Source organism: Molossus molossus, unplaced genomic scaffold, assembly GCF_014108415.1.
Source record: "Molossus molossus isolate mMolMol1 unplaced genomic scaffold, mMolMol1.p scaffold_m16_p_15, whole genome shotgun sequence".
Classification (NCBI taxonomy): Eukaryota; Metazoa; Chordata; class Mammalia; order Chiroptera; family Molossidae; genus Molossus; species Molossus molossus.
The window spans coordinates 73,702,331-73,728,562 of record NW_023425350.1 but is presented as its reverse complement, the minus strand read 5'-3'; the positions used below and the strand labels follow the sequence as shown (position 1 = coordinate 73,728,562).

Genomic DNA, 26,232 nt, shown 5'->3' with positions numbered 1-26,232 from the left:
AGCTTTGTAAATTTATTCAACTAAGCCTTCTCCACATGTATTTTCACAACCATTCATTGTTTAACACAGCAGATTCCACTTCAAGTTGTACTGAATTTGTATACTCTCAACTTGTTTGAAAGTATTCTTGTCTGCAGTTGTTCCACAGACTATCAGAGGCCAATTCTTCAGTCACTTCAAATGTGGCACTGACTCCAAATACCTGGGCAGTATTAGCAACACCTGTCAACTCACCAAAAGCCAAGGAAAACTATTCAAATAATTTGCTTTGTTTTCTGACTACTGATAGTGTTCCCAAAGTCCTCAACTCTTCAAGCAATTGTTGCTGAAAGCTGAACAGTTTAAAATGTTTTTTTCTCTGCACGTATACCTTTGGCCACTGCAATTAAGCGTGATTTAATTAACTCACAGTTGGTAAATGTGTTTTACTTGCTTGCTTAACACATGTGATACTTTGAAACTCACCTGGTTACAGCCTCATTTGAATTTATTTTTGTGAAGAAATTCCGCTGTGATGAAATATTTTAAATTTTTTAGTTTTTCTGATCACTGCTTTCCTGTGAGCTGAGAATACTGTTGTGAGTGCTTAGTATGGAGATGTATTCTTTAGCACAGCTACTGTGTCACTGCATAATAACCACAATGATCTGCCACCCAAGTGTGTAAAATAATTCACATTCCACTGTGTTAAAAAGCATTTGAGTCTACTTTTGTTTTGACATGGTGGGTAAGTGCTGGTAATTTTTTTTTTTAAATCCTCACTGAGGATATTTTTCTATTTATTTTTAGGTAGAGTGGGAGGGAGGGGGGCGGGGGAGAGAAGCATGTGTGTGAAACACATCAACTGGTTGCTTCCCGCATGACCAGACCAGGGCTGGGGATGAACCACAACCAAGGTACGTGCCCTTGACTGGAACTGAATCCAAGACTCATTGGTCTGCAGGCCAATGCTCTAACTGCTGAGCCAAACTGGCCAGAGTGATCATTTTTTTTTAATGTTACAGTACCATAATGTGTGTGGAACTGGAAACATTGTCAAACTAGAAATGCATCATTGCTATTGGTAGTGCACCCGCAACAATCTGGAGCAATGAGAGCGCTGCCTCGAGCTCTCCTACAACTTTTCACCCATCTTTCCTGTTGCAGCATAAAAGCATACAGACGACACATATCAAAATACAAGGGAGCATGGCTGTCCCAACACACTTTGTTTATGGACAGTGAAATTTGAACTTTTGTAAGTTTTACAGGCCAACAATATTCTTTTTATTTTTCAACCACTTAAAAATGAAAATAGCCCTGGCCGGTTTGGCTCAGCAGTTGGAGCGTCGGCCCTCAGACCTATGGGTCGCAGGTTTGACTCCGGTCAAGGGCATGTACCTGGGTTGCGGTTCGTCCCCTGCCCTGGTCGGGTTGTGCAGGAGGCAACCAATCGATGTGGCTCTATCACATCGATGTTTCTCTCTGTCTTTTTCTCTCCCTCACTCTCACTCTATCTGATAATAAGTAGAAAAATATCCTCGGGTGAGGAATAAAAAAAATGTTTAAAAAGTTTAATAAAAATGAAAATAAACAATAAAAAAGAATTTTAAAAACATTCTTAGCTCAGGGTCCATTCAGAAACAGCCAGTGGGCCAGATCTGACCTCTGGGTGTAGTCTGCTGACCCTTGTGGAGTTAAATTTTACGGTCTATTCTAGAGTCTTACAATATATTGACTAGGCTCCTAGTAAGATAAGATACAATCAAATTGAAAATTATATCAGACAAGGCTTGTATTCATTTGTATAAGAAATATTAAACTTATATATTTCCAAAGTAATGTTGTTTTTAAAAGTATTAATAAATTTAAGTATTAATACATTTATTTCATAAAAGCACGTGCATACTTGGGGCTGGATTGGAATAGGGAATATAAGAAAGTATTACTGACCACTGAGTTAGGCAGGAATTCAGGGCTGAAAAATACTGGGAAACATGAAACATTTTAGCTAATGTGGTATCTGATACTGTCACCTGATGAGCTCATTTAATTAGAAAAATAATTACTGAATGATATAACTGGCCTCATTAAAACACATGCATCCAGCAATTTTATTCTGCAGATAAAAAAATTGCAAACTAGGTTATCATCACAAGGAGACTGGCTAAATAAACTATGATATGCTAATATGAAGAAATACTAGGCAGCCAACTTAAAACAAGAAATAATGAAGAATGAAGATAATGCAGTTGAAGACTTACTGCCATCCCTAAGTATACACTGTAGAGAAACTCTCACATATGTGCATAAGTGTTCAAATCAACATTGTTTAGAGTAACAAAAAGATGGAAACAAACTTTATGCCAAACAGGAGAATCTACATAGCAGTGAAAATGAATGAGCCATAGATACACGCATCCACATGGATAACTCTCCCAGTGGTGAGAGAAAAAAATTTAGACTACAAAATTTAAAAATAAGAAAAATAACACTGTGCATTGTTTGGGGTTATAGTATACATATATAGCAAAGTGCACATGGAAATGGGAGCCACAAAATTTAGGATAGCAGTTACCCTTGGGTGGAGAAAAAAAGAAGATAGCAGGGAAGAACAACTGAATTGGCAAATCTTAGGCCAATACACAGATATTCATTATATTATCTTTGCATCTTTTTGCACATCTGAAATATTTACAATTTTTTTAAAAATGTTCATCTTCCATACGCACATAATGTATTTTGTTCAGTGAAGAAACAAGATGCAGTATGAGGTTGTACAGAATGTAAATATTTGTATGTAACTATGTGTTTTACAGAATATACTCACATATTCTAATTTATAAATAGGATACTCCTGGAAGGACACAAATTACAGGAATTGCCTCCGGGAAACACTAGGTAGGCGGGGAAAGACGACGGAATGAGACTTAAGTTTATCCTTTTAAATTTGTGATTGGTACCATGTGCATGTATTATTTTTCCAAACAACAAAAATTTTTTAAAATATGTTTTTATTGATTTTTTTAAAGAGAGAGGACGGGAGAGATAGAAACATCGATGTGAGAGAAAAACGTAGATCGGGTGCCTCCCACACGCCCCCTTCTGGGGATGGAGCCCAAAACCCAGGCATGTGCCCTGACTGGGAATTGAACCAGGACCTCTCAGTCCATGGGACAAAGCTCAATCCACTAAGCCACACTGGCCAGGCCAAACAACAAATTTAACTTTAATCCTTAACCCAATGGTATAGTAGGTAAGCATTAAAAGACAGGAAAGAAGCCCTGGCCGGTTTGGCTCAGTGGTTGGAGTGCCAGCATGAGGACCGAAGGGTCTCAGGATTGATTCCGGACAAGGGCATGTACCTGGGTTGCAGGTTTGATTTCACCCCAGCCAAGGTCATGCGGGAGGCAACCAATTGATGTGTCTCTCTCACCTCAATGTTTCTCTCTCTCTCTCCTTCCCTCCCTCCCTTCCACTCTATCTAAAAAAATCAATGGAAAATTATCCTCAGGTGACAATTAACAACAAAAAGACAGGAAAGAAGGGGAGGAAATTAGTAAAGAGTGACGAGAATCCTAAAATCCTGGCATTGTGAGGGGCTTCCAAGGCCATGTCCTTTTCAGACCTCCTTCTGCCACCCCGACACAGTCCATTCCTTCTTCCAGTGTTCCTGTGAAAGGCTCTTCTGCCTTCTTTAAGGTACTAGGAGTTAGTATTTCTTTCACAAGACTGTCCTTAGCTGTCATGTCACACCATCTAACCTACCCACCTTCAACCATCAGTTCTCTATTGGTTGCCAGTTGACCTATTGTATCTGACATGCCTTCAGGCGTAAGTTAATGCACAGTCTGATCCAATTAAATCCAGGCCCCTTTGTGGGCCAGTCTTTGTGGCTTCTTCCCACCCATGAAGATTCTAATAGCTAGTTCTTTCCCTGGTTCTCTCCATTAAACAGACTCCAGTTTAGCTTGAATGTAGCTACTAGTCTCCTCTTAACTGCTTACCACCAAAATCCCAATTGTATTCCATAGTGCCCTTAAGACTTGAACTTCACTAACCTCTGTTTCAAATAAGTCAGTCCCCTTTGGGAGAGCTATAAAGCTCTCTGTTCTTACGGCCGGCCTCTCCCCTGGAGAGAATCTCTATGCCACTGCTGAGGATCTTTGGCAGGGACAGCAGCGAACTTCCCCGAGAGTGACATCCCTACTTTATGAGCAGAGCACTGGGTTGTAGCAGAAGCCCTTCATTTTCTTGGCTTACCTCTCCCAGTGTGCTGGGGCAAGTGATCTGGGGTAAGGGCAATCAGCCTGGGAAGAGCTTCTGCCCTGCAAGTGGAGGTTTGGTGAAGGAAGGGAGCCTCGGGTTTCTTAGCTGCTCTTGTTGGAGCAGAGCTTCTGCAACATGGAGCTGGGAAGGAGGAGAGATCTAGTGCCTGCCCTTCCTGGTGAGAGGCCACCATCCAGAGTGGGAGCTGGTGGGAGAGGGAGTCCAGTGTTCTCAGCTGACTGCAGAGAACAGAGCTTCTGTCTCACTGACTTGGGTAAAATAGGTAATGGAGTGGATGAGGACTCAAATGCCTGGATTCTTAATATTCTTACTGAGATTCAGATTTTCATGGGATATGTTTCTCCATTTGCTGTATTTAAAAAAATAATAATTTTCACCAGTTGTGGTTGTTTCACTAGGGAGAATGTCTGCCGTGAAGCTCCTCACACGCCATTCTACTAAGCAAACTTTTTAAGGGAGCAGAATTTTTTAAGTTCAGTTGAAAAAAAAAATCATTGCTCTATGTTTCTGATGTGTGCTTTTGTGACACAAATAAGTTCTCTTCTGGTTCTAAATATGTATGAGTTGATGCTTGAGATGGTCTTTACCTTCAAATTATTGCAGATAATATAAATGTATCTATTTCCTATGCTACTTTCATAATTTAAATCACAACATTCTCAGAAATTAAATAACTGACAGGAAATGGGGTTAATAAATGTATCATGTACTCTGTAATTTTATGTATTTTTCTAGAGGTGGGCTAAGATGTAACCCAAATATGCAAATAAACTCATCTATATACCCAAACTACACAGAAATGAGTCAGGGTTAGCATACAAGCCTTGTAGCAAAAACTGAATGATACTCACCAAATGTAAAACTGATCTAGAGAGAGTTGCAAGACTGTATCTGTCCTGCATACCCACACTATTAATTTACCAATACTCTCTTTTGCCTACTACTAAGAAAAGCATTAATTTGTTTTAAGTAAAAGAAAATATATAGTCATTCATTGAGTTGATATCTATGTGAGAGACAACACCCCTCCCTTTCCATGGGGAGCACACAGAACTGAGCCATGACTACAAGTACAGGGACACATGGTGTGGTAAGAAAGGAAATGAAAGTGTTCACTAGGAGGATAAAGATTAACTGATCATTTCCGGTAAAAAAAAATAGCTAGAGATTAGTCAAAGAACATATATGCATAGCCAATGGATACAGACAACAGTGTGCTGAAGGCCGGAGGTAGCGGGGTGGGGGCTGGGTGAAGGTGGACAAAGGGGTGGGGGAAATCTGTATTAATGTTAACAACAACAAAATAAACAGCCAGAGACTTGGCTTCTCATGGAGCATGGGACATGAGTGGAACAATAGTCTTGGGACTAGAGAAATAAAGAATAAGAGGAAAGTAACAAGTTGTGAAAGTGGGTTGGAACTAAGGAATCTAATCATGGAAAGTCATTAGGTTTTTCCCAGGTTAACATAATTATAATATCGACATTTTTAAAAAGGTAACTGCAGTGGCTCTGAGAAAAGCCAACCAAAGGACACAGGTAGACACAGCTCTACTCTGGCTCCGAAATAGAGGCACAGAGTCTAGAGCACCATCACAGATGGACATATTTGTGCTAATGAGTAGTAAAGGAGGATGGTATTCAGGGTATCTCCCAAAGTTAGGCTCAGGCAACCAGATGACTTGTGACAACAGAAAGTGTGGTGACCAATAAAAAATATCCTAAGCAAATCAGAAAGAAAATATGCACCCCTATGTTCATAGCAGCACTATTTGCAATAGCTAAGATCTGGAAACAGCCCAAGTGTCCATCAGTAGATGAGTGGATAAAAAAGCTGTGGTACATGTACATAGTGGAATACTATGCAGCTGTAAGAAAGAAAGATCTCTTACCCTTTGAGACAACATGGAGGGAACTAGAGAGTATTATGCTAAGTGAAATAAGCCAGTCAGAGGAAGACAAGTATCACACAATCTCACTTATTTGTGGAATATAATGAACAAAATAAGCTGACGAACAAAATTGATCCAGAGACATGGAAGTAGGGAACAGACTGACAAACCTCAGAGGGAAGGGGGGTGGGGGGCAGGAAGAGATAAACCAAAGAACTTACATGCATAACCAACAGATACAGACAATAGTGTAGTGAAGGTAGGGGGAGGGGCGGGAATGGGGAGGAGGATGTCAATGAGGGTAAAAACAAAAGACATCTGTAATACTTTCAACAATAAAGATAAATTTTAAAAGAATGACCATATTACAGATGCTCAGAGTAGGTGGCTTTGTCAGTGGGTATCAACACAGATCTAAAGCTCAAGATGGGGGTTAGAGAGAAAGGCACAGATTCTGGCACATGGATGTTGCAGAGACCAGGAGAGTAGTTAAGGTCACGCAGCCAGACTGCAGAAGGCAGCTGAAGGCAGATCATCTATCAGTGAATATCAACAGTGAAATGGCAGGTGGGGCCCTGGCTGGTTTGGCTCAGCGGTTAGAGCGTCGGGCCACAGACTAGAGAGTCCTGGGTTTGGTTCCCGCTAAGGGCATGTACCTCGGTTGCAATATGTTCCCAGCCCCAGTTGGGGTCATGTGGGTGGTGACCACTTGATGTGTCTTTCTCACATCGATGTTTCACTCTCTCTTTCTCCCTCTAGCTCTGTCTGAAGATAAATGCAAAAATGTCTTCGGGTAAGGATTTAAAAAAAAGAAAAAAAGAAATAGCAGGTGAGGGGAAAAAAGAGGAACCAGTAAATGAACCTTTGATCTGAAATCCTAGTTGGGTCAAGATAAAACACAGGGACAAATCAAACTTGGAATGCATTGGTAACTGTAATTTTAAAGCTGTTAAACATTTAAAATTTTAAACATTTAAAAGTATTTAAAATTACTTTAGGAGCCCTGGCCAAGGGTCCTGTACAACCAAAAGGTGGTGGGTTTGATCCCCAGTAGGGGCACGTACAAGAGGCAACTGATCGATATTTCTCTCTCACATTCATGTTTCACTTTTTCCCTTCCTCTTTCTCAAAAAAAAAACAAACAAAATCAATGAACATATCCACAAGTGAGGATTAAAAAAATTACTTTAGGAGTAAGTTAAAAACAAAGGACTTTTTAAAAACAAGTTTAAAGTATGTATTACCTATTCTGAAATAACCATCTTCTAATCGTTTGTCTTTGGTTTCTTTGCTTATTTCCAAACCTTCACTCTAAAATAGAGCAAAAACATTACTTTATAAATAATTTCTTCTATTTAAAACAAAGCTAAGTTACTACTATATCTTAAAATAAATATAAAAGTAGCATTTGTGGCACAGCTATCTCTAAAAATAGAAAATGTCAATTCAGTCTTGAACCTTAAAAAGCTTATCAATACAAGTGTTCATTTTTCTAACCTTCATCTAAATCTGTATATAATATACTAGTGATTAAGAAATTCAAATTTCAAGTAACTTTAAATTCAGATCAATTTAATATAATACTACTTTCTATTTAAAATATACACAAGAACTGTATGTTAACTTGGAAAAAATCTAGGCATTCCATACAGACCAATACATTAACTTTGTGTAGTAATCAACAGGTATTAAAACCACATGATATTGGGGGACTCAATATAAAACAGCAGGTAAACATTAAAGTAAAAGAACAATTCATTCATTTTCCTAGTACAAACTTCCCAGTACTTTCCAATGGAAAACAAAATAAAGGCTCATTCTATAAATAAGGCAAATGGGACAATATACTAAGTGTTCCATATTTCAAAAAAATTAATATTACTCACCACTGAGGTCCTGCAATAATGAGAACTTTCTTTCACCTCATAAACAAGAACAGCCTCAAACCAAGTCTACTGGTATTAGTTCTTAAGAATTAAGAGGAAAAAATAGTCATACCTTAAAAGGCAAAACTTCCACAGATGTGTTTAGCAGAATATCTCCTGGATGTTCTTGATTGCCACTATGGAACAAATAACTGAAAATGCAAACATAAAAATAAAAATACAAGTCAGACAAGACTTTACAAAGATTCAAGAAGGTGACCTTCCTTAGAGGAAACTTTCTACACAAGCTGACAACACTAGAATTTGTAGTAACTGCACATTATGCATTATGTTCTGAATAGTTGTAGGGAACTTAAAAACTGAAGGGTGCACCCTTAGGTGCTATGTTAATTCATTCTGTCAGAAGGGACATATTTACTGTTTAATGTAATAATGTATTTAACAGACTAAAAAATGATGACAGTTTTATGTTGCTGTTTATACTGCTTTAAATATATAAACCTCTTGACAGGAATAATCAAAGTTGCATTATAATACTGTGTTTTTTATCAGACAATGTTCACTAGCAGAGCCATGAGGTATGGCAAGTTAAAAGACTAATTTTTGGGGATATTTTTAGAGAGAGAGGAAAGAAGGGGGGGGACAGAGAGAGAGAGAGAGATCAATTTATTGTTCCACTTATTTATGCATTAATTGGTTGATTGTTGTATGTGTCCTGACTGGAAATGGAACCTGTAACCTTGGCACACCAGGACAATGTTCGAACCAGCTGAGCTATATGGCCAGTATTCAAAACTAGTTTTACCCAATACAAATTATTTTAGCATTAGTAGAGTAAAAATAAGTGAACCAATTCTAAATATCTGAATAATTCTATTTGTCAGTGTTAACAAATATTTGAATAATGACTGATTACATGATATACTGTAGTATATCTAAAATACTCTTCTGGTATGAATATAATGTTCTTATGCTTTGATACTCTGAGAACTAGAATGTGTGGGTATGTGGAGGAGGGTGGAAACAAATAGGGCATATACAGCATTATCTAAATCTAAACCTAAAACTTAAGTTTAGTTATGTTAAATAGTTAAAAATTTCTGCTTAGCAGTCAAAAAGACTTGAATCCTGGTTGTCTCATTTACTAGCATTTTCACCTTAGCAAGTTGCATGACCTTTCTGAGCCTGAGTTTTATCTATACAATGCAGATATTCCCACCCACATATGAAAGTATCAAGAAGTTCATGAGAACTGACAAAAATTACTTTGCATATTAAGTGTACTCAGCAAGTAATAGTTACAATACGATTCTGATATAGTTATAGTATGGTATTTGTGGGCAGAAATCACCTATGATAAAGACTTGTTTTTTTTATTTATTTTTCTTTATTGATTTAGAGAGAGGGAGAGAGAAAGATAGAAATATCGATTAGAGAGAACATTGACTGGCTGCCTCCTGCATGCCCCCCACTGGGGATCAGGCTCACAACCTGGGCATGTGCCCTGACCAGGAATCGAACCAGTGACCTCTTGGTGCATGGGTCGATGCTCAACCACTGAGCCACACTGGTTGGGCAAGGACTTGATTTTTAAATGTTACATGGGTCAAGGGACCCTAAAAAGAAGCTCCTTCTAAGCTACATTAAAGATTACTTCCAGCATTTTCACTGAAATACTTCTTTTTAAGACATCTTTGCCATGGAATGCTGCTTTATATAACCACAGACCATTCAACATCTCAGTTATAGATGCAAAAATATGGGTGGAGAAACCACTTTAGAAAAGTAGAACCCAGCCCGGCCAGTGACGCTCCGTTTTCCCATGGACTGAGAAGTCCCAGTTCGATTCCCTGTCAGGGCACATACCTGGATTTTGGGCTTGATCCCCAGTAGGGTGTGTATAGCAGGCAGCCGATCGATGTTTCTCTCTCACATGGATGTTTCTATCTCTCTCTCTCCCTTCCTTTCTCTCTCTAAAAAAATCATATTAAAAATCATATAAAAAAACATATTAGAAAAAAATAGAACCCAGCCCTGGCAGGTGTGGCTCAGTTGGCTGGGCATCATCCTTGCATTGAAGGGTTGCTAGTTTGATTCCAGATCAGGGCCCAGGTTTCGGGTTCAATTCCCCAGTATGGGGCATGCAGGAGGCAGTCGATTCATGTTCCACTCTCACATCAATGTTTCTTTCTCTCCCTCATTCCTCTCTCTCTAAAAATCAATAAAAATAAATTTATGAAAAAAGGAGATTCCATTAATACAATCTGGAGTTTAGACAGACTGATTCAGATATGTCCGCTATGCAATTTCTCTAATGAAAAACTTGATACACCACTTAAAAAGTTTAACATTAGAAGAAGTAAGTGATGATTGAGCCATGCCATAGGATACTGTGCAGCCAGTAAAATGTTTATGAATTGTATATGCCAAAGTATAATGGAAAATGTAAGATATAAAATTACACATACACCATAATCTCAGAGTATAAAGTATACAGAATTACCAAGAAAAAAGAAGTGCCAATATGGTCATAATAGTGTCCTTGAGGGTGTAACTTTTTCCTTATTCTTCATACTTTTAAATTTTTGTATAATAAGCATATATGCTATACAGCCAGAAAACATTTTCCTAACACTTCATGTCTGCATTGATAAATAAGACTTCTACTATTTTCCCTCTTAGCATATAAGTTATTGTGAAAATCAAAAAGTGATTGCTTTTTTCTGTCCTAAGACAGAAAATACATGAGTTTCTACTAGAAAAGCACCCTCAGTAGGGGCATGTAAATACCCTTTACAGAGGTTTATTGTAAACATATTTGTTGTTACGAAATGTGATCTTCAATATTTGAGATTTTAGGCAAATCTTCAATGAAATTATTTTCATTTGCTAAAAATAAACCAATAGACATGGCTCTAGGCTATTCTTGTTTACCAAGAAGGTGAAAGAAAATTGTTGTTTCTAATTCTGTGATGACTCTTTGAGTGTGGTAAACAATACCACAAAGTGTAGATTATCACGATATAGTATACACATGAACATTAAATAACAAATATTACATACTCATATAAGTGCAAAATATTTTAAAGTATTTTTATGTTTTTCCAGTGATATTTCCATTGCTTAAAACATTTTTACCCTTAAATTTTTCTTTAGAATCAGTATAGAGTAACAAAAGAAAATTATTAACATTACATTATAGTTATGCATTGTTTTTGTCTACCTTAAACAGAATTACTCCAAATAACTTTTGGCAGATTCCAGAAACCAAATAGCCTTCTCACAGAACACATAATAAATCAGAGGCTAGAAAAATATATTCTCTTCTCTGGGGATCACATGTGAGTAAACATGCTACAGACAGTCAGGAAACAGCCAAAACTGAGCAAAGTTTGAAGGACTCATGACTACAAAATAAAAAACAGGGAGAAAGAGTCCTAAACTTCGTACAATGGACATAAATGTTGGAAAACATAAAAGAGTTGTGAGTTCCTCCATGATGTACTAAAAGGAATCCAGTATTTGCAAAACCATTGACTAGAAATAGGCATAGTCTGTTAAACCTGTCATTTCAACCAATTTGCTGGGTAATCAACCATCTCTCACTCAACTCTTAGGGGATATTCCAGGATAAGGATGTGAAAACAAATTTGAGATTTTGTGGCACAGTTCTACATAAAAGTATTAAAAAACTATACTAAATGTATGTTCAGAAATTCTAATAGAGTTTATCAAGCATGCCAAATGCACCCTAACCAGTTTTGCTCAGTGGTTAGAGCGTCAGCCTGCAGTCCAGAGACCCGGGTTCGGTTCCCACTAAGGGCACGTACCTCGGTTGCAGTTTGTCCCTGGCCCTGGTTGGTCGTGCCGGTGGCGGCCATTCGATGTGTCCCTCTCACGTCGATGTTTCTCTCCCCATCCCTCCCTCCCACTCTACCTCAACAAAAAATGGAAAAATGTCCTCAGGTGAGGATAAAAAAAAACAAAAAAACATGCCAAATGCTGTTATTATATCTGAGAACAACATACCCATTTTATTACTGAGTTGTAGGAAATGTATTTTATAACAACATTTGGGACCCACTCCTCACATCTGTTATACACAGAAAAGTTCCATCATAAATCACATTACAAAAGAGGTTTGAACTGTAAGACCAAATATATTTTAATAATCACCAACCTTTCCACATTGACTGGCTTATCAAATTTAAACAAGATGTAGTCTCCAGCTATCGGGGTTATAGCCCAGAAGAAATCCTCCCCCATATATGTTTTCTCCAGTGTGTGTCCTTGGTAGACCTTCAAAGAAGTCGATACTTCTGCAGGTGGGTTTACGTGGATTTTAAGAAGTAACGGTTTCATGTAATCTTTATCCTAGAAGGAGAAACATATATGTAATTAAAACAACCTATAGCTTATTTATACTTAAGAGGAAGAGCAATGACAATGCACTAAATAACAAATTGTTCATGAGAAAAATCAAATGAAATCACCAACCGTAAGTTTCTGAATTTTTCCTGATAGTGAAGAATGCAGACCGACATGTTGAAAGAGGGAAGGTCTGAAGCGAATTCGTAGATTTGCTTTCTGTCTATCACAATGTTTCTAAATATTAGGGAAAAAATTATGTTAGTGTTACAAACTGTTATAAAGTGAAATCTTATCCTCATCTGAAAAATGAGAGGTCCTTTAGGTAAATATTGAGAAGAAAATCCAACTTCACCTCATAATTACAAATCATATTTTTTTAGGGTCCTCATTGAGGCAGCAACATAATTACTACCTACTTGATAAACAGACAAGATGCATAAATTTTAAATAGCACATCTAAGAGAAATGTTAAGAATTTAATTTCAACCATTTTCACAGTATATCAATACAGACTTGTCTTTTAATGTTAAAATGCACAAACTATAAACTAAAGGTTTGGGTCAAATAGACAAAATATACAAAAAAGATAATATAATAAATAATTTGCAAATAAAGTCCCAATTCGTTGCATCAAAGCAATTTGAAATGTAAGGCAATAACTTGACTATAGGAAGCAAGTTAATGATAAGAAAAATGCCGCAGGCAAATCTATCTCAGCACAGCTAAGGGATGCCTACGCTTCAGCTCAAAGTGCCTCATGGCTCAGACTTCACATTGCAACCTGTCCTCAAACTCGATTAGAGTGTGAGACACCTATGATGTGAGCAGGGCTCTCAATGGGTGTTTGGTTTTTCAAGATAGCTATGGCTGGCTGGCCATGCTTTTATAAACTCTTTATTTTCAATTACTTTTTATAAGTTTTAGGCCAAGAACAAATGAAAAAAGACACATTTATAAAACATTTCCACTCTGAAAGACCTCCAATAACTTACTAGGTGTTAAAAGCCCTGATTATTTTGGGACCCAGTGTCTCCTCACATCTGTCATACATACACAAAAATTCCATCATAAATCACCTTATGAATAAGAGGTCTGAATTGTAAGACCAAATATATGTCAATAATCACCAACCTTTCTACATTGACTGGCTTATCAAATTTAAAAAAGAGCCCTGGTTGGTTTGGCTCAGCAGTTAGAACGTCGGCCTGAGGTCCGGAGAGACCCGGGTTTGGTTCCCCCTAAGGGCATGTACTTCGGTTGCAGTTTGTCCCCGGCCCTGGTTGGGTCATGCAGGTGGCAGCCACTCGATGTGTCCCTTTCACATCGATGTTTCTCTCTCTCTCTCTTTCTTCCTCTCTCTCCCTCCCGCGCTGTCTGAATAAAAAATGGAAAAATGCCCTTGGGTGAGAATAAAAAAAAAAAATTTAAACAAGCGGTTAGCATTACTACTAACACTAGAACAGAAGTAAAGTACTATATTTTATTCACACAAATTCAACTACTCAAATGGAAGGAGAGGGAAGGGGAAGAACAAAGGGAGGGGGAGAAGAAAAGAACAAACAGGGCCCAAGACTGAGCCAATCATTCAGTAGGCAATAGACACATGTGGGCCTGAAGAGTCAGAGCCGTTGATAAACCTTTGGAAGGATGTGTGAATGCTTCAGTGTTTTTCAGACCACTGTCAAAGACACTGTGCCAGATGCCAGCAAGTATGTGGTGAGAGCTTCTTTGACAGCCTAGTAGAAGCAACTGAAGAGTTATGGGCCACAGAAAAATGTGGCCTAAGAGTGAAAGAAGAGAGAGAATTGGCCAAAGGGTTGTGTACTAAAATTTACCAGTGAATAAAAGGTTTTCATAGTTTTAATATCTACTATCAGAGATTTTAAACTCAAGCTCATTTCAGAACCTAACCATATATTAAATCAAATTGCACAGGACAAATTAAATGTAAGTATACTTTAGGAGTGTGAAGATGACATTAACTTTATTGTGCCCTATAAAAAAATTCCTGTAAATCACAGAGAAAACAGTTAAGGCCTTACATCATAAACATGAGTTGTTTGAAACAATTTATATGTCTAGTCATTGTTGGAAAGTAAATATTCTGCTATTTCACTATACTCCGTGATTTCCTCCAAGAAACTGGTTATTTAACAACAAAAAGCAACAACAAAGGGAACACATGCAATGATAGCTTACAGACACCAGAAGATAATGTCCTAAAAGTGAATTGGAAGATAGGATGATAAAACTATTCTATAAGGTCATGAAGTAAAATTAAATTAAATGTTTATTTGTTAGAATGAATATTAAGTCAACCATATGCTTTTAATAAATATTTTCATGTTATTACGCATCAAATTTACTTATTCATTTTTAAGAATTTGTACATTCATATTTCATTTATGCTTATATCAAATAAATAAAAAATTTGTGTTTTTTTCAGAGGTACAATTCAAATCATGTAAGAAAAACATCTAATTAATTTTTGCAATAAGATTTCTAAGAAAGTAACTTGATATTTGAATAATCAAAGTAAAAACCATCGTTCATTTACCACCACCATCCCAAAGGTCAGCATATCAGTGTGAACATTGGTTTCTTCCAAGTAATAAACTGAAAGGTACTTTCGTGACTTGTCATTATTTTGGTATAAAATATTACTTCTATGTTATTCCTTATTTCTAGATGTGTAGGGGTCTGATATTATCCCCGAAGTATTTAAAAAAAGAAAGTTGACAGAGAATATGAAGAAAATTGAAATAACAGCCCACACAGATATGACCAACACCACTAACCAATAGCAATGAGATAGCACAGCCTAAAGACACTACAGCCATTGATCAGCAACTTAAAGAAAAAGGGGCTTTCCTGATTTATCAGATTTCCCACTGTTCTTTAAAAGTCCCTCTACTGTCCAGCCAGTGTGGCTCAGTGGTTGAGCATTGACCCTGCACCAAGAGATCGCCGGTTCTATTCCCAGTCAGAATACATGCCCAGGTTGTGGGCCCGATCCCCAGTAGGGGACGTGCAGGAGGCGGCCAACTGATGTTCTCTCTCATCGATGTTTCTATCTCTCTCTCCCTCTCCCTTCCTCTCTCTGTAAAATCAATAAAGGAAAAAAAAATTTTTTTAAATAAAAGTCCCTCTACTATAGAAACTTTGATCAGTTCAAGAAAGACAGCAAGCACTTGAAGTGTTAAGTGAAAACACCTATTTAGCTGTTCATTTATAAAATCTAGCTCCCTAAAAGTCATTTTCATGAAATACAGAAGAGAAGCTTCTTCCACCCTCATAAGAAATTAACTTACTGCATCTTTTTCAGGGTTGCAGACTTTCACCCACAGAATATGGTCCAAGAGCCAATCAATGGGCTTCTCCTTATAGAACATAAATATGAATTCCACAATCAGAGTGAGGTCTGGTGCTTGAAACATTTTACCTGAAAAGATATTCCAGTCAATAGCTATAATACAGAAACCAAGCATCAATACAGCTTAAGTGAAACATACACAACAAATAAATAAAGCTTGTACTTTTCAACTATAAATCAGTATGAAGAATGTCCTCACTAGTCTTATCAAAAACAAAACTTCCTTTAGCTAAACATTGAGCTGTCATCTGGGTATAAATGGAAGTAGTAAATTCCTGATTTTCTCTATTACAAAATCTATCATACAACTACTGCCTCAAAGAATTCAAGAAGCAAGTCAGAGATTTTTCCTTCATGTCTTACTAAGATTCTTCCTATAAAAAAAAGAACTAAAGAGGTTTAGGTAAAAAAATTTTTTTCTTAATAATAAATGCAAAAACAAGGACTCCTAGTTCTGTCTTTACTTAAACCTTCACAAGTAAAGATTTTTTTTTTAACTCAAATTAAGTTTGAGATAAATGATCAACAAGATCAAAAGCCCAGCCTCTAATATTTAAAGTACTATAGGAAGTGAAATGTTATTCTCTGGGTGTTTTTTAAAATTTGTAAATTTCCTTCAATTCTCCAACTTTCAACATATTCTCTTTAGATGGGTAATTTAGGAATGTTAGTGAAAAAAAAAACACCAAACTTTTAAAATGAGCACCGTAACTAGTCAATAAAAGAAATGAATACAAATTAATCACTAAACGGGAATTTCATGTACTATATCAAATACCAGCAATTCATATTAGAAAGCTGTTAGTCTGGCATTCTTTAAAACAAACAAACAAACTTGCAAAAGCAGTGGGCTGTAGAAGAGGTGTCAGAGTTCAAGAACTCAGACATGCTCACCAGGACCATGGCTGGCTTTACATGTGGACATACAGAGCCAATGGGGCTGCCTTGTAGAACTCTAGAGAGTAAATATTACAATCTTAGAAATCTCCAAATACTATTTTGGATTGACTTTCACCATTTGCCTAAGCTAAATTTGCTCAAAAACAATCAATTTCCAGAGAATAAAGACAACTTTAAAGTAAAAAAAAATCCCAATATCCCAAGATTCACAGTTATTTCTGAGAAGATAAATTTGACACTTTTCTTACCAATGAAGCCCAGCTGGGAAAACTCTAGTATCATCCATTCCTCAGAAGACAGTTGAAGGGCAAAATTTTTAATAGTGTTAAAATAATTCTGTTTGGCAATAATATCATCTTCAAGCTAAGGAAAGTTGAACAATTATATTAATAAATCAGAAAGAGAGGAAAGATTTAGATAGATGGATCTTCTTTATTATGGAAACAAGCACACTTTATCATGAAAGTCAAGTGAACAATGGTAAAAAATGAAAATACAAAATTAAATTTTATTCGAGGAAAATAAAAGAGAAAATGCACACAGCAAGTCAACTAAACCACTCTCTTATTGTCTGAAATAACAATACCACTCCATAAATTACTCCTTTTTGGTCCTTTTATAGTGCTCAATGTGATTTCACACTACCTTTCTTCTTTCTAGGTCTTTAAATCACTTTTTGCTTTTTACATAAAATGTATACCAAGTCAAAGAAAAAGGTAGCAGCTTCCCTTCTCTGCCCTCCACCCTGCTAGTTGAGGTGACTGATGTTATAAGTTGGATGTACATCCATTCAACACCTTCTGTATGGATATACAGCACATACAGACCCATACATACTTTCTACAGGTTCCCATGCACCTCTACGTTTTTATTGAAAAGAGGGTCACGCCCTGGCCATTATGGCTCAGTGGTGAGAGCGTTAGCCCATGGACCAAAGAGTCCTGGGTTCGATTTGGGCTAAGGGCACATACATCAGTTGTGGTTCGTCCCTGGCCCAGGTTGGGATTGTGCAACCAATCAATGTGTCTCTCGCATCAATGTTTCTCTTTCTCTCTCTCTCTTCTTCCCTCTCTCCCTCCGGTTCTATCTGAAGATAAATGTAAAATTATCCTTGAGTGAAGATTCAAAAAAGGGGGGTCACATTATGAAACGTTTTTTCTCTTCATATATCATGAATATCTTTCCAGGTTAATAAATACATATTTAAACCAGCCTTTTTAATAGATACGTAATATTCCATGCTATAGATGTACAACGACAATTCATTCTACTCATCCTGTTCACAGGCAGACATCCAGCTTGTTTCTAATTTTTTTAAATTAATATGTTTTCATTGATTTTTAAAGAGAGAGGAAGTGAGAGACAGAAACATCGATTTGGCTGCCTCCTGCACACCCCCTACTGGGGAGCGAGCCCACAACCCCGGCATGTGCCCTGACTGGGAATCAAACCTGGACTTCTCACTCCATAGGCTAATGCTCAATCCACTGAGCCACACCAACTGGGCTTGTTTCTCATTTTTGATCTGTGCAAACAATGTTCCACTAATATGCTTACTACTTACATACTTTTCATTTTTGTAGGACAAATTCCTAAAAGTTCTTTTTATGTTTTAAAAGATATCTTCAAAATCCTTAAGCTGTAGCAGTTTACAGGGTGCCAGTTAACCCCATATGCTCTGCCAACACCATGTGTTAACTATGTTTGTAATTTCTCCCAGTTCAATAGGGAGTTGACAGAGATCAGCAATCATGAATGTATGCAAAGACTTCTTCCCCAGAATCTTCTTTTATATAATCTTAAAGTACAAGATAATGTTAATATCCTAAGAAAACGTTTCCATTTCTTAATTTTACATTACCATTTCTTGTTACCTGCTAAGTAAATTTCACTTATTTTAGCATTTAGAGTTCTCATGTATTTAAGTCCTGTAAGATTACTTCTTCTTATCTGTGAAGAAACTGTAGTAGTATTTAGAAAAATATAAATATTTGTTGAGCTTTTATTATGTTATAGATACTGCACTAAATCCTGGGAATATATCATTGGCATTCAAAGGTGTCTACAATATGTTAAGTAACAGCAAAATAGGCTATAAAACAACTGTATGTACAGTATGATCCTGCTCATGTAAAAAAAAAAGCTTTTATTAAATGAATTTATATGTGTAAAGCATAAATTGTAAAGAAGAATGCATGACATATGGTAAGCACACAATAATTCATAGTCGATGCTGTTGTTATAATACTGACCCCTGCTGTTATATACTGCACCTGCTTAGGGGAAGTTTCCCTTACCATCCTCTTTCTAAACGCCATCCTTTCCTTAATTTCCTAATTATTTACTTTTCCTATACTCCACAAAAAAGCTTTAAGGTTCCATTAATTCTCTTCCTGAAAAGCAAATTTTAAGAGCGTAGTAACTATACTTTTAAATTTTCTCTATAAAGTTCTTGACCATAATGTAAATATTTATCTAGTGACCCTAAAATAAACAGCAAGGTTTAACTACAGCAATATTTGGGATATGTTAAAACAAAACGTTCTGAAATTATAACAAAACTTCTCTAAGGTATTTAATGAAAATGAAGGAAATGTACTCTCTAAATTTAGGATATTGGTTTTTATATGCTCAACTGTTGTATACTGTTATATACAATGTTAAGTTTTGGCCCTACCATCATTTACATTTCCTTTCCTGTGAACCAAGGAAGGGTCATGCCCATTTGAACGCGGCTGATCTGAGGTAAAATGTCAAGGGAGACAAAGTCTGACCTCAGTAAGTCCACCTTCCCATGAGATACCAAGCTTCTTCCTTCCTTCCTCTCCTCCCAAAGCCCTTCCCACCTCTCCCTAACCCCCAGTAGCTGCCCACCATTTCCTTTCTGATTCAGGGACCAGAACCTCTTCTTGACACTTTCATCAAAACATCCTCCTAGGTAAGAATCTAATAACCTCACCCCCCCCCTTATTGATTTAAGAGAGAGAGGAAGTGAGAGGGAGATAGAGATAGAACATCGATGAGATAGAATATCCACTGGCCGCCTCCTGCATGCCCCCCGGTGGGGATTGGGCCCACAACCTGGGCATGTGTCCTGACGGAATCGAACCGGCAACCTTTTGGTGCATGGGTCAGCGCTCAATCACTGAGCCACATCGGTCAGACTAATAAACTTTTTATACTGAAAAATAAAAACTGTCAGGTTTAGTGCACTATTCCTCTCAGGAGTATTTGTATTTCTAACAAAAAATAAAGGTCTTTGGTGAAAGAAATGAAGTTCTAATTGAGAAATTTAAGCTTAAGTCACTGAGGAAAATGAAATTTGAAAGAAATAAGAGCTTCTTAGATTACTGAGATATTGTCTACCTAGCTAACTTAAAACCCATATCATTACAGATTTATTCTTTTAGCCATGCTAATAACAGTCAGTTTTATTATCTAAATGTAAATATACTGTAGCATACAAAAAAACCTATACTAACAACAATGCTAGGGGAGTGGGGGGGCTGGATGCGGAGGAGGGGTTTAGGGGGGGAAAGGAGAAACATCTGTAACAAAAATTAATAAAAATTGGAGGGAAAAAAACCTATATTAAGATCACTAAAAATATAAGAAAATCCTTTAAAATTTCCCATATAATTAATGCTCATTCTTTTTAACAGTGGAGAGAAAGAAGGGAAGAGCAGAGGGAGGGGGGAAGAGGAAGGGGAGATAAGTGACCTGTCCACTGACACGGCACTAAGCGGGGAGCTAGAGTTTGTGCTAAAGTGGAGAATGGAACCTCAGAGCCCACATTTTCAGTAACTATGACAGACGCTTCTGCTCTCTGATACACTATTATGATGTTCTGGACCTCAGAGGGTTTACACTTTCAACACATCCTGTTTTAATGAAAATATACTCTTGATGTCACTTTTCTTTAGAAGTGTGAAAACATTAAAGGAAAAACCACACTTACCTGAATGTAATATATGCCCTTTTCCTGAGCATACATCATTAGAAAACAGTAATCTAGGTTTTGCTTTGTTCTCCATCTGAAATTAAAATTTTCAGAAATAACTTAAGAATCAGATTCAAATTAGACAAAAATAGGATTAAATGTATTACATTTTATAATATATATTATGATATAACATAATATTCTATAATATGTACATATATTACAGACAAATATGTATATATTATGTATACATAATATATATCTATATAGACAGATATAAAGATATCAGATATGCACATATACAATATATCCACTTAGGAGAGAGTGAAAGGGAATCACTTTTCTCTAATGAAGCAATTACCAAAATGTATTCCCCAAAACACTAATCCTCAAGATGTCCGGAGGAAAAATGAAGTCCAATGTTAAGAAAGGTTTGGAAGCACACACATTCCCCCTTAGGAGAAATATTAATACACATACAGAGGCACTGAAATATCCAGCAGTTAATACATTTGTTGAAAAAACTATAATCCAGTATTTTCCAAATGTCCCTGACTACCAGCCCTTTTTTCAGTAACATCTTAATGTCTCTGGGAACTAGTGCTTTAAAAACTACACTTTGGGGATCACTGCTCTGGTGCCTAGGACTGTACTTCAAGTAGGAAGAAATTAATAAATGCATATTGAATGCTTAAAAATCCCAAAACATCCTATTAAAATGTACAATATTAAGTCCTTTCAGTGAATCCTGGTTGCCTATAGAATCTGAAGAATTTTAAATAAGAGAAGTGGTTTTAAAAAAACAACAGTAAAATAAAAGCTTTGAAGCAAAATTCTCCATAATACAGCTCATGGGCTGTTCTGAATTTAATGAGACTACCTATAATTTTTTACCAAACTCAACCCTCAATTTTTGAAAAATAAAATTATATTTATTGAGAGACAATCAATTATGTGGACATATCTGTCTTTGGGACAAATTAACAACTCAAGAAGTACAATAAATCTCTTCCCCAAATGCAATTTTTTCCTTTTCTCTAATTACAGAAAATTCAAAACTAATATCAGTATCTCTGAGATTACTTTGTTTTGAATAACACGATGAAAGTTAAGTCCTTCAATTTTAGAGATTTAGAAACAAATCCAATTGACTAATTACATTATTACTATATAATTTTGCAGAACAGTATTATTGTTTTTGTTACTTTTATCGAGTCAGCTCTTATTTATGTTGCATAGACATGAGCTTTCTATCTGGACTAACTTCTGAGTTAAAGATAATATACTCTTAAGAAAAGTTGTAAAATCAGAGCAGCAATTATAAAAATTATAAAGTTTACCAAATTCAACCTCTCATCAGAAACTCTAATAAAATACTCTAATAGAATTCCCAATAAAATACCCCAAAATTCATTAGCTCTCACTAATTGGCTCAACCCTGAACTGTGTGAAGCTTTGATAAATAAGAACTACATTTATCATATATTATATTCACAAGGGTGGGGGTTCTAAAAAATACAGGCTACAGGCTCACCTTACTCTTTCTTTAGAGTCTCCAAATGTCTCCTTTAAGTTTGTCAAGTCAGGATAATAGTTTTCAGGAGGTGATATTATCTCCACCAAACCAGAACTGATTTCTTTAGGAAATCTATTATAAGAAAGGTTAGTCATTTAAGCTATGTAGGATTTTATTTACCTTAATGCTCAATTTACTATGTTAACATAAAACACATCAGTAAGGTATACAGTTATGGTCACAATGTGTTCAATGATTTGCCAGAAAATACAGATTTTCCAATAGCAAAATGTTTTTCTTTTTTTTAATAATGCTTTAAAAAAGTGTAAAATGCCACTGTTCTTAGAACGGCATGGAAATCCTAGGCCAAATGCAGGTATTACTTTCCTAAAAAGTATAAAAATTTTAAAAAATCATATCAAAGTGTCACCAAAAGAGAAATTGAAATAAAACAAAGTAATGAGTGAGTGAGTGTGTGTGTTTATGCAAAAATCAAAGTTCTTCATTTTTCAGGAAGGTTTAGTTGTGGGTTACACACAATATGTCCCTCTAAACTAATGTTTTTCAACTGAGAGCACTCTTGTCCTTGGAGGGTATACTGAGCAAGTCCAGAGACATTTAGTCATCATCACTACAGGCAGTACTAACATCTAGTGGGTAGCCATCAAGGATGCTGTTAAACATCCTACAATGCATAGGACAGTCCTCACAACAAAGAATTATCTAGCTCAAGGTGTTAAGAGTGCCAAGGTTGAGAAACTCTGTTCTAAAGTTTTTAAAATCAGTCTTACTCAAATGCAATTTCCTTCTCATTTGCATTATCCTTTATTTCATTTTTGCAAATCTCCACAAAATGCTTCCCCCCCACCCCACCCCCGGGCATGGTTTTCCTACACAATGATAAAAAGGGAATCAACAGAATCACTGCATGTGCCCCGCAGACCTGCCCATGTGGCACATGGGATGGGAACTAATCATTATTGCGCTGGTCCTATAGTAAGAGTCTATACTAAGTTGTACTTACATGAAGGCTGCCAAGAAATTGAGCACTTGAGGAAAAATCTAAAAATGTAGTTTAATCCTGAATTATACATATATTTTTTAAATCTCTGGTTTTAGCATTTGATAGACAAAGATAGAGCCACATAATTTTAAACCGAGAGTTGACAAATAATTGTTGCTTCTCTTTTGTCTTTTTAAGTAGAAGATAGGTCTTCAGGGGCAAAAACAGATACAATTCAATGAAGAACCATATTAAGACTGATTTTTTTAAATGTTACTATTAAAACTACCAAGGCAATATTTTAAAAATCAATGACACCTGAAATTCACTAAGCTTTCCATGTTACCTGTGATGTGCCTTGCTCACAGTAAATTGTTCCTCAATCTTTGCAAAATAGATCAGATTTAGACATAGGTTAGCACTGAGGTTTGAAACTGCTAAATGACTATCTGCTCTGACAGCAGAAAAATTTTTGCTTGGTAAACAGAATGTGACAAATTTAAGGACTCTCATAATGACTCTCTCTATATTCACTGTTTTCCAGGTAAAGGATTGTTATTTGATAATGTTACATATATAACATTCAAATCTTTTCTATAATGAAATACACCAATGTATCCCATCAGATAACTGGATTGATATGTACCTACTTTACGACAATGCCAAAGACCAACTGTAGGTGGTCCAATGAACACTGAACTCCACAGAAATGAACTATAAAAGAAGGCATTATCTTTTAGCAGAATGTAAAGAGATAATAGTATGATTATTTTAACTTTTATAATTAAAAAGAACTTACTCTTTCTCCAGGTTGGCTATAACACCGTGTACATAATCAATATCTGTCTGGGAAAGATAAAAAAATTTGTACCTACGTTCATTGTTTTTATATTTTTATTTAACTCTTAATACTAAACTCAAAATTAAATAGATGAGTAAAACATTCATTGAAAACATTACATTAAATTTTCAGATAACTTGTGGGATTGGCATTTCTATATTCTACTTTTTTGCACCACTATATATCACTGACTACTTACTAATAAGCAGATAACTAAGTTTTTATTCTTCTCAATTGTCGATGTTCAATTCACTAGAAAAAAAACTGAGCACAGTAACTATTTCTGCTACTTCTGAAACATCCAAATTTTAAGTAATGAATAAATAACAGCTGTAACATGCTATTGGGAAAGATGTGTCCACTTAGAATCATAAAACCTAGCTTCAAGATTTGCCTCTGCAGTTACTGGCCCGCATCATTTAAAGTAAGCCACTTCTCTAAGCCTCAGTTTCCTACTCTAAAAGAAAAAGAGAGAGAAAAAAATACCTCAGAGACTATGACAGAAAGTGATAAAAATGTAATAAAAAGCTTAGTTGTTATTCTATATTATTATTACCAAGTTGATAATGAGAACCCAAGTCAAGAGCACTTTAACCACAGGTAGAAATACATTATTTATGAGACCTATGTACTTTCAAATTATATACAAGTGCAGATCCAATACCCCTATCAATTTTTAATTCAGTGACAGGTTATAGTAAAATGCTCAACTGTTAAAAGAAATCAATAACACATCAAGTCTGATCTATGTTATACAAACTACCAAAACACTTAAAACTTGAGGAAAAACAAAGATAAAGCTTAGCTCTGGAAATTACAAAACTTTTGGATTTTAAAATGTTGTTTATGGAAAAATATTTTAACTTTAATTTCTGTTAATTGAAAGTAATTTCTATTTTTATTATTAAATTTAAAGACTCAGGAGTGAGCTACAACTAGAATACAGCCCACAGCTCTCTGTACATCCTCTCCATAAATGCAAACAATAGTGATCTCTTTTTCAATAAATTACTACCCATATGTTTAACCAGTGAATTTGGAGAACATGATCAAGACTGGTTTACATAAACTTCAGTAAGATTAGCAACAAGATGAAACTCAATTTGATAAGCATTTACTGAGTGCCAGTAACTTGCCCATCCAAGGAAACAGAAATATAAATATGAACAGGACCAACCCCCTATCCCCAGGAGGCTCCCCAAAAGGGGGCCAAGAAAAATGAATGTATGTAAATATAGATTTACTGTGTCACATGTAATAAAATTTATGAAATGCAAATGCTCCATATTTAATACTACACATAATCCTTACGTTGCATGCTGATTGACATAACTAGCAAAAGATTCACTTGAACTTCCGTAATTGGTATCACTTTCATACAATAGAATCAGTCCTGTCTGATACCAGCTGAGGGAACTGTTCTGGGACTCCTCTGAAGAAAGCTAAATGTATAACTGGCCCAGAACACACAACCGGGCCAATCTGTATCTCTCAGTAGGGCCTCTACTTGCCTCTCCCCACTCTTAAATGTTGGCAGTAAGAAAGGCAGTTTTTGAGATCTCGGGACTTGCTTGATTTATGTAAAGACAGCATTTTTTCCGAAGACTTTTTTTAATTTTTTTATCCTCACCTAAGGACATTTTTTGTTCAGATACAATGGGAGGGAGGGAGGGGGAGGGGGAGAGGGGGGAGAGGGGGGAGAGAGAGAGAGAGAGAGAGAGAGAGAGAGAGAGAGAGAGAGAGAGAAACATCGACATGAATGGGACACATCAAGTGGTTGCCACCCGCACGACCCAATCAGGGCCGGGGACAGACTACAACCAAGGTACATGCCCTTAGCGGGAACCTAACCCAGGTCTCTCTGGACCGCAGGCCGACGCTCTAACCGCTGAGCCAAACTGGCCAGGGCTCCTAAGACTTTTTTAAAGGCATGTGGAAACTTTTTAAAAGGTAGTATTATCAATCCAATTCTGAGAACATCTGAGTCTAAAACTAGAATATGTATATTCTAGGGGTATGTAAACAGTATGCTTGGGATAGGTGGAAAGGAAAGTGGGCACACATAGCAAAAGAAAAGCATTTTTTTCCCTGCAGAATCAAGTGTTCTTCATAGTTAAATTCAATATTTTTATATTAAAACTAGGAGGTATTACTGATAATACTACACCATGCATGAACCTTGAAAATATTACGCTAAGTGAAAGGAGCCAGTCACAAAGAAACATATATTATATGATTGCAC

The 26,232-nt window shown here is 36.3% G+C and overlaps 1 protein-coding gene across 3 annotated transcripts in view; it reads right to left on the bottom strand.

The window, feature by feature from the left end:
- The window catches only part of MGAT4A (alpha-1,3-mannosyl-glycoprotein 4-beta-N-acetylglucosaminyltransferase A), a 118,090-nt gene that overhangs the window by 2,063 nt on the left and 89,795 nt on the right, over positions 1 to 26,232 (bottom strand). For 2 of the 3 annotated variants that reach the window (XM_036262169.1, XM_036262170.1), the window contains 9 exons: positions 23,949 to 23,995; positions 22,165 to 22,278; positions 20,649 to 20,724; positions 16,939 to 17,053; positions 15,729 to 15,859; positions 12,544 to 12,651; positions 12,227 to 12,420; positions 8,159 to 8,237; positions 7,405 to 7,471 (listed from right to left, as the gene is read on the bottom strand). In XM_036262169.1, the coding sequence (XP_036118062.1) occupies positions 7,405 to 7,471; positions 8,159 to 8,237; positions 12,227 to 12,420; positions 12,544 to 12,651; positions 15,729 to 15,859; positions 16,939 to 17,053; positions 20,649 to 20,724; positions 22,165 to 22,278; positions 23,949 to 23,995 (931 nt within the window). The remainder of the gene's footprint in view (positions 1 to 7,404; positions 7,472 to 8,158; positions 8,238 to 12,226; positions 12,421 to 12,543; positions 12,652 to 15,728; positions 15,860 to 16,938; positions 17,054 to 20,648; positions 20,725 to 22,164; positions 22,279 to 23,948; positions 23,996 to 26,232) is intronic. The other variant, XR_004959641.1, reaches the window with a different exon arrangement.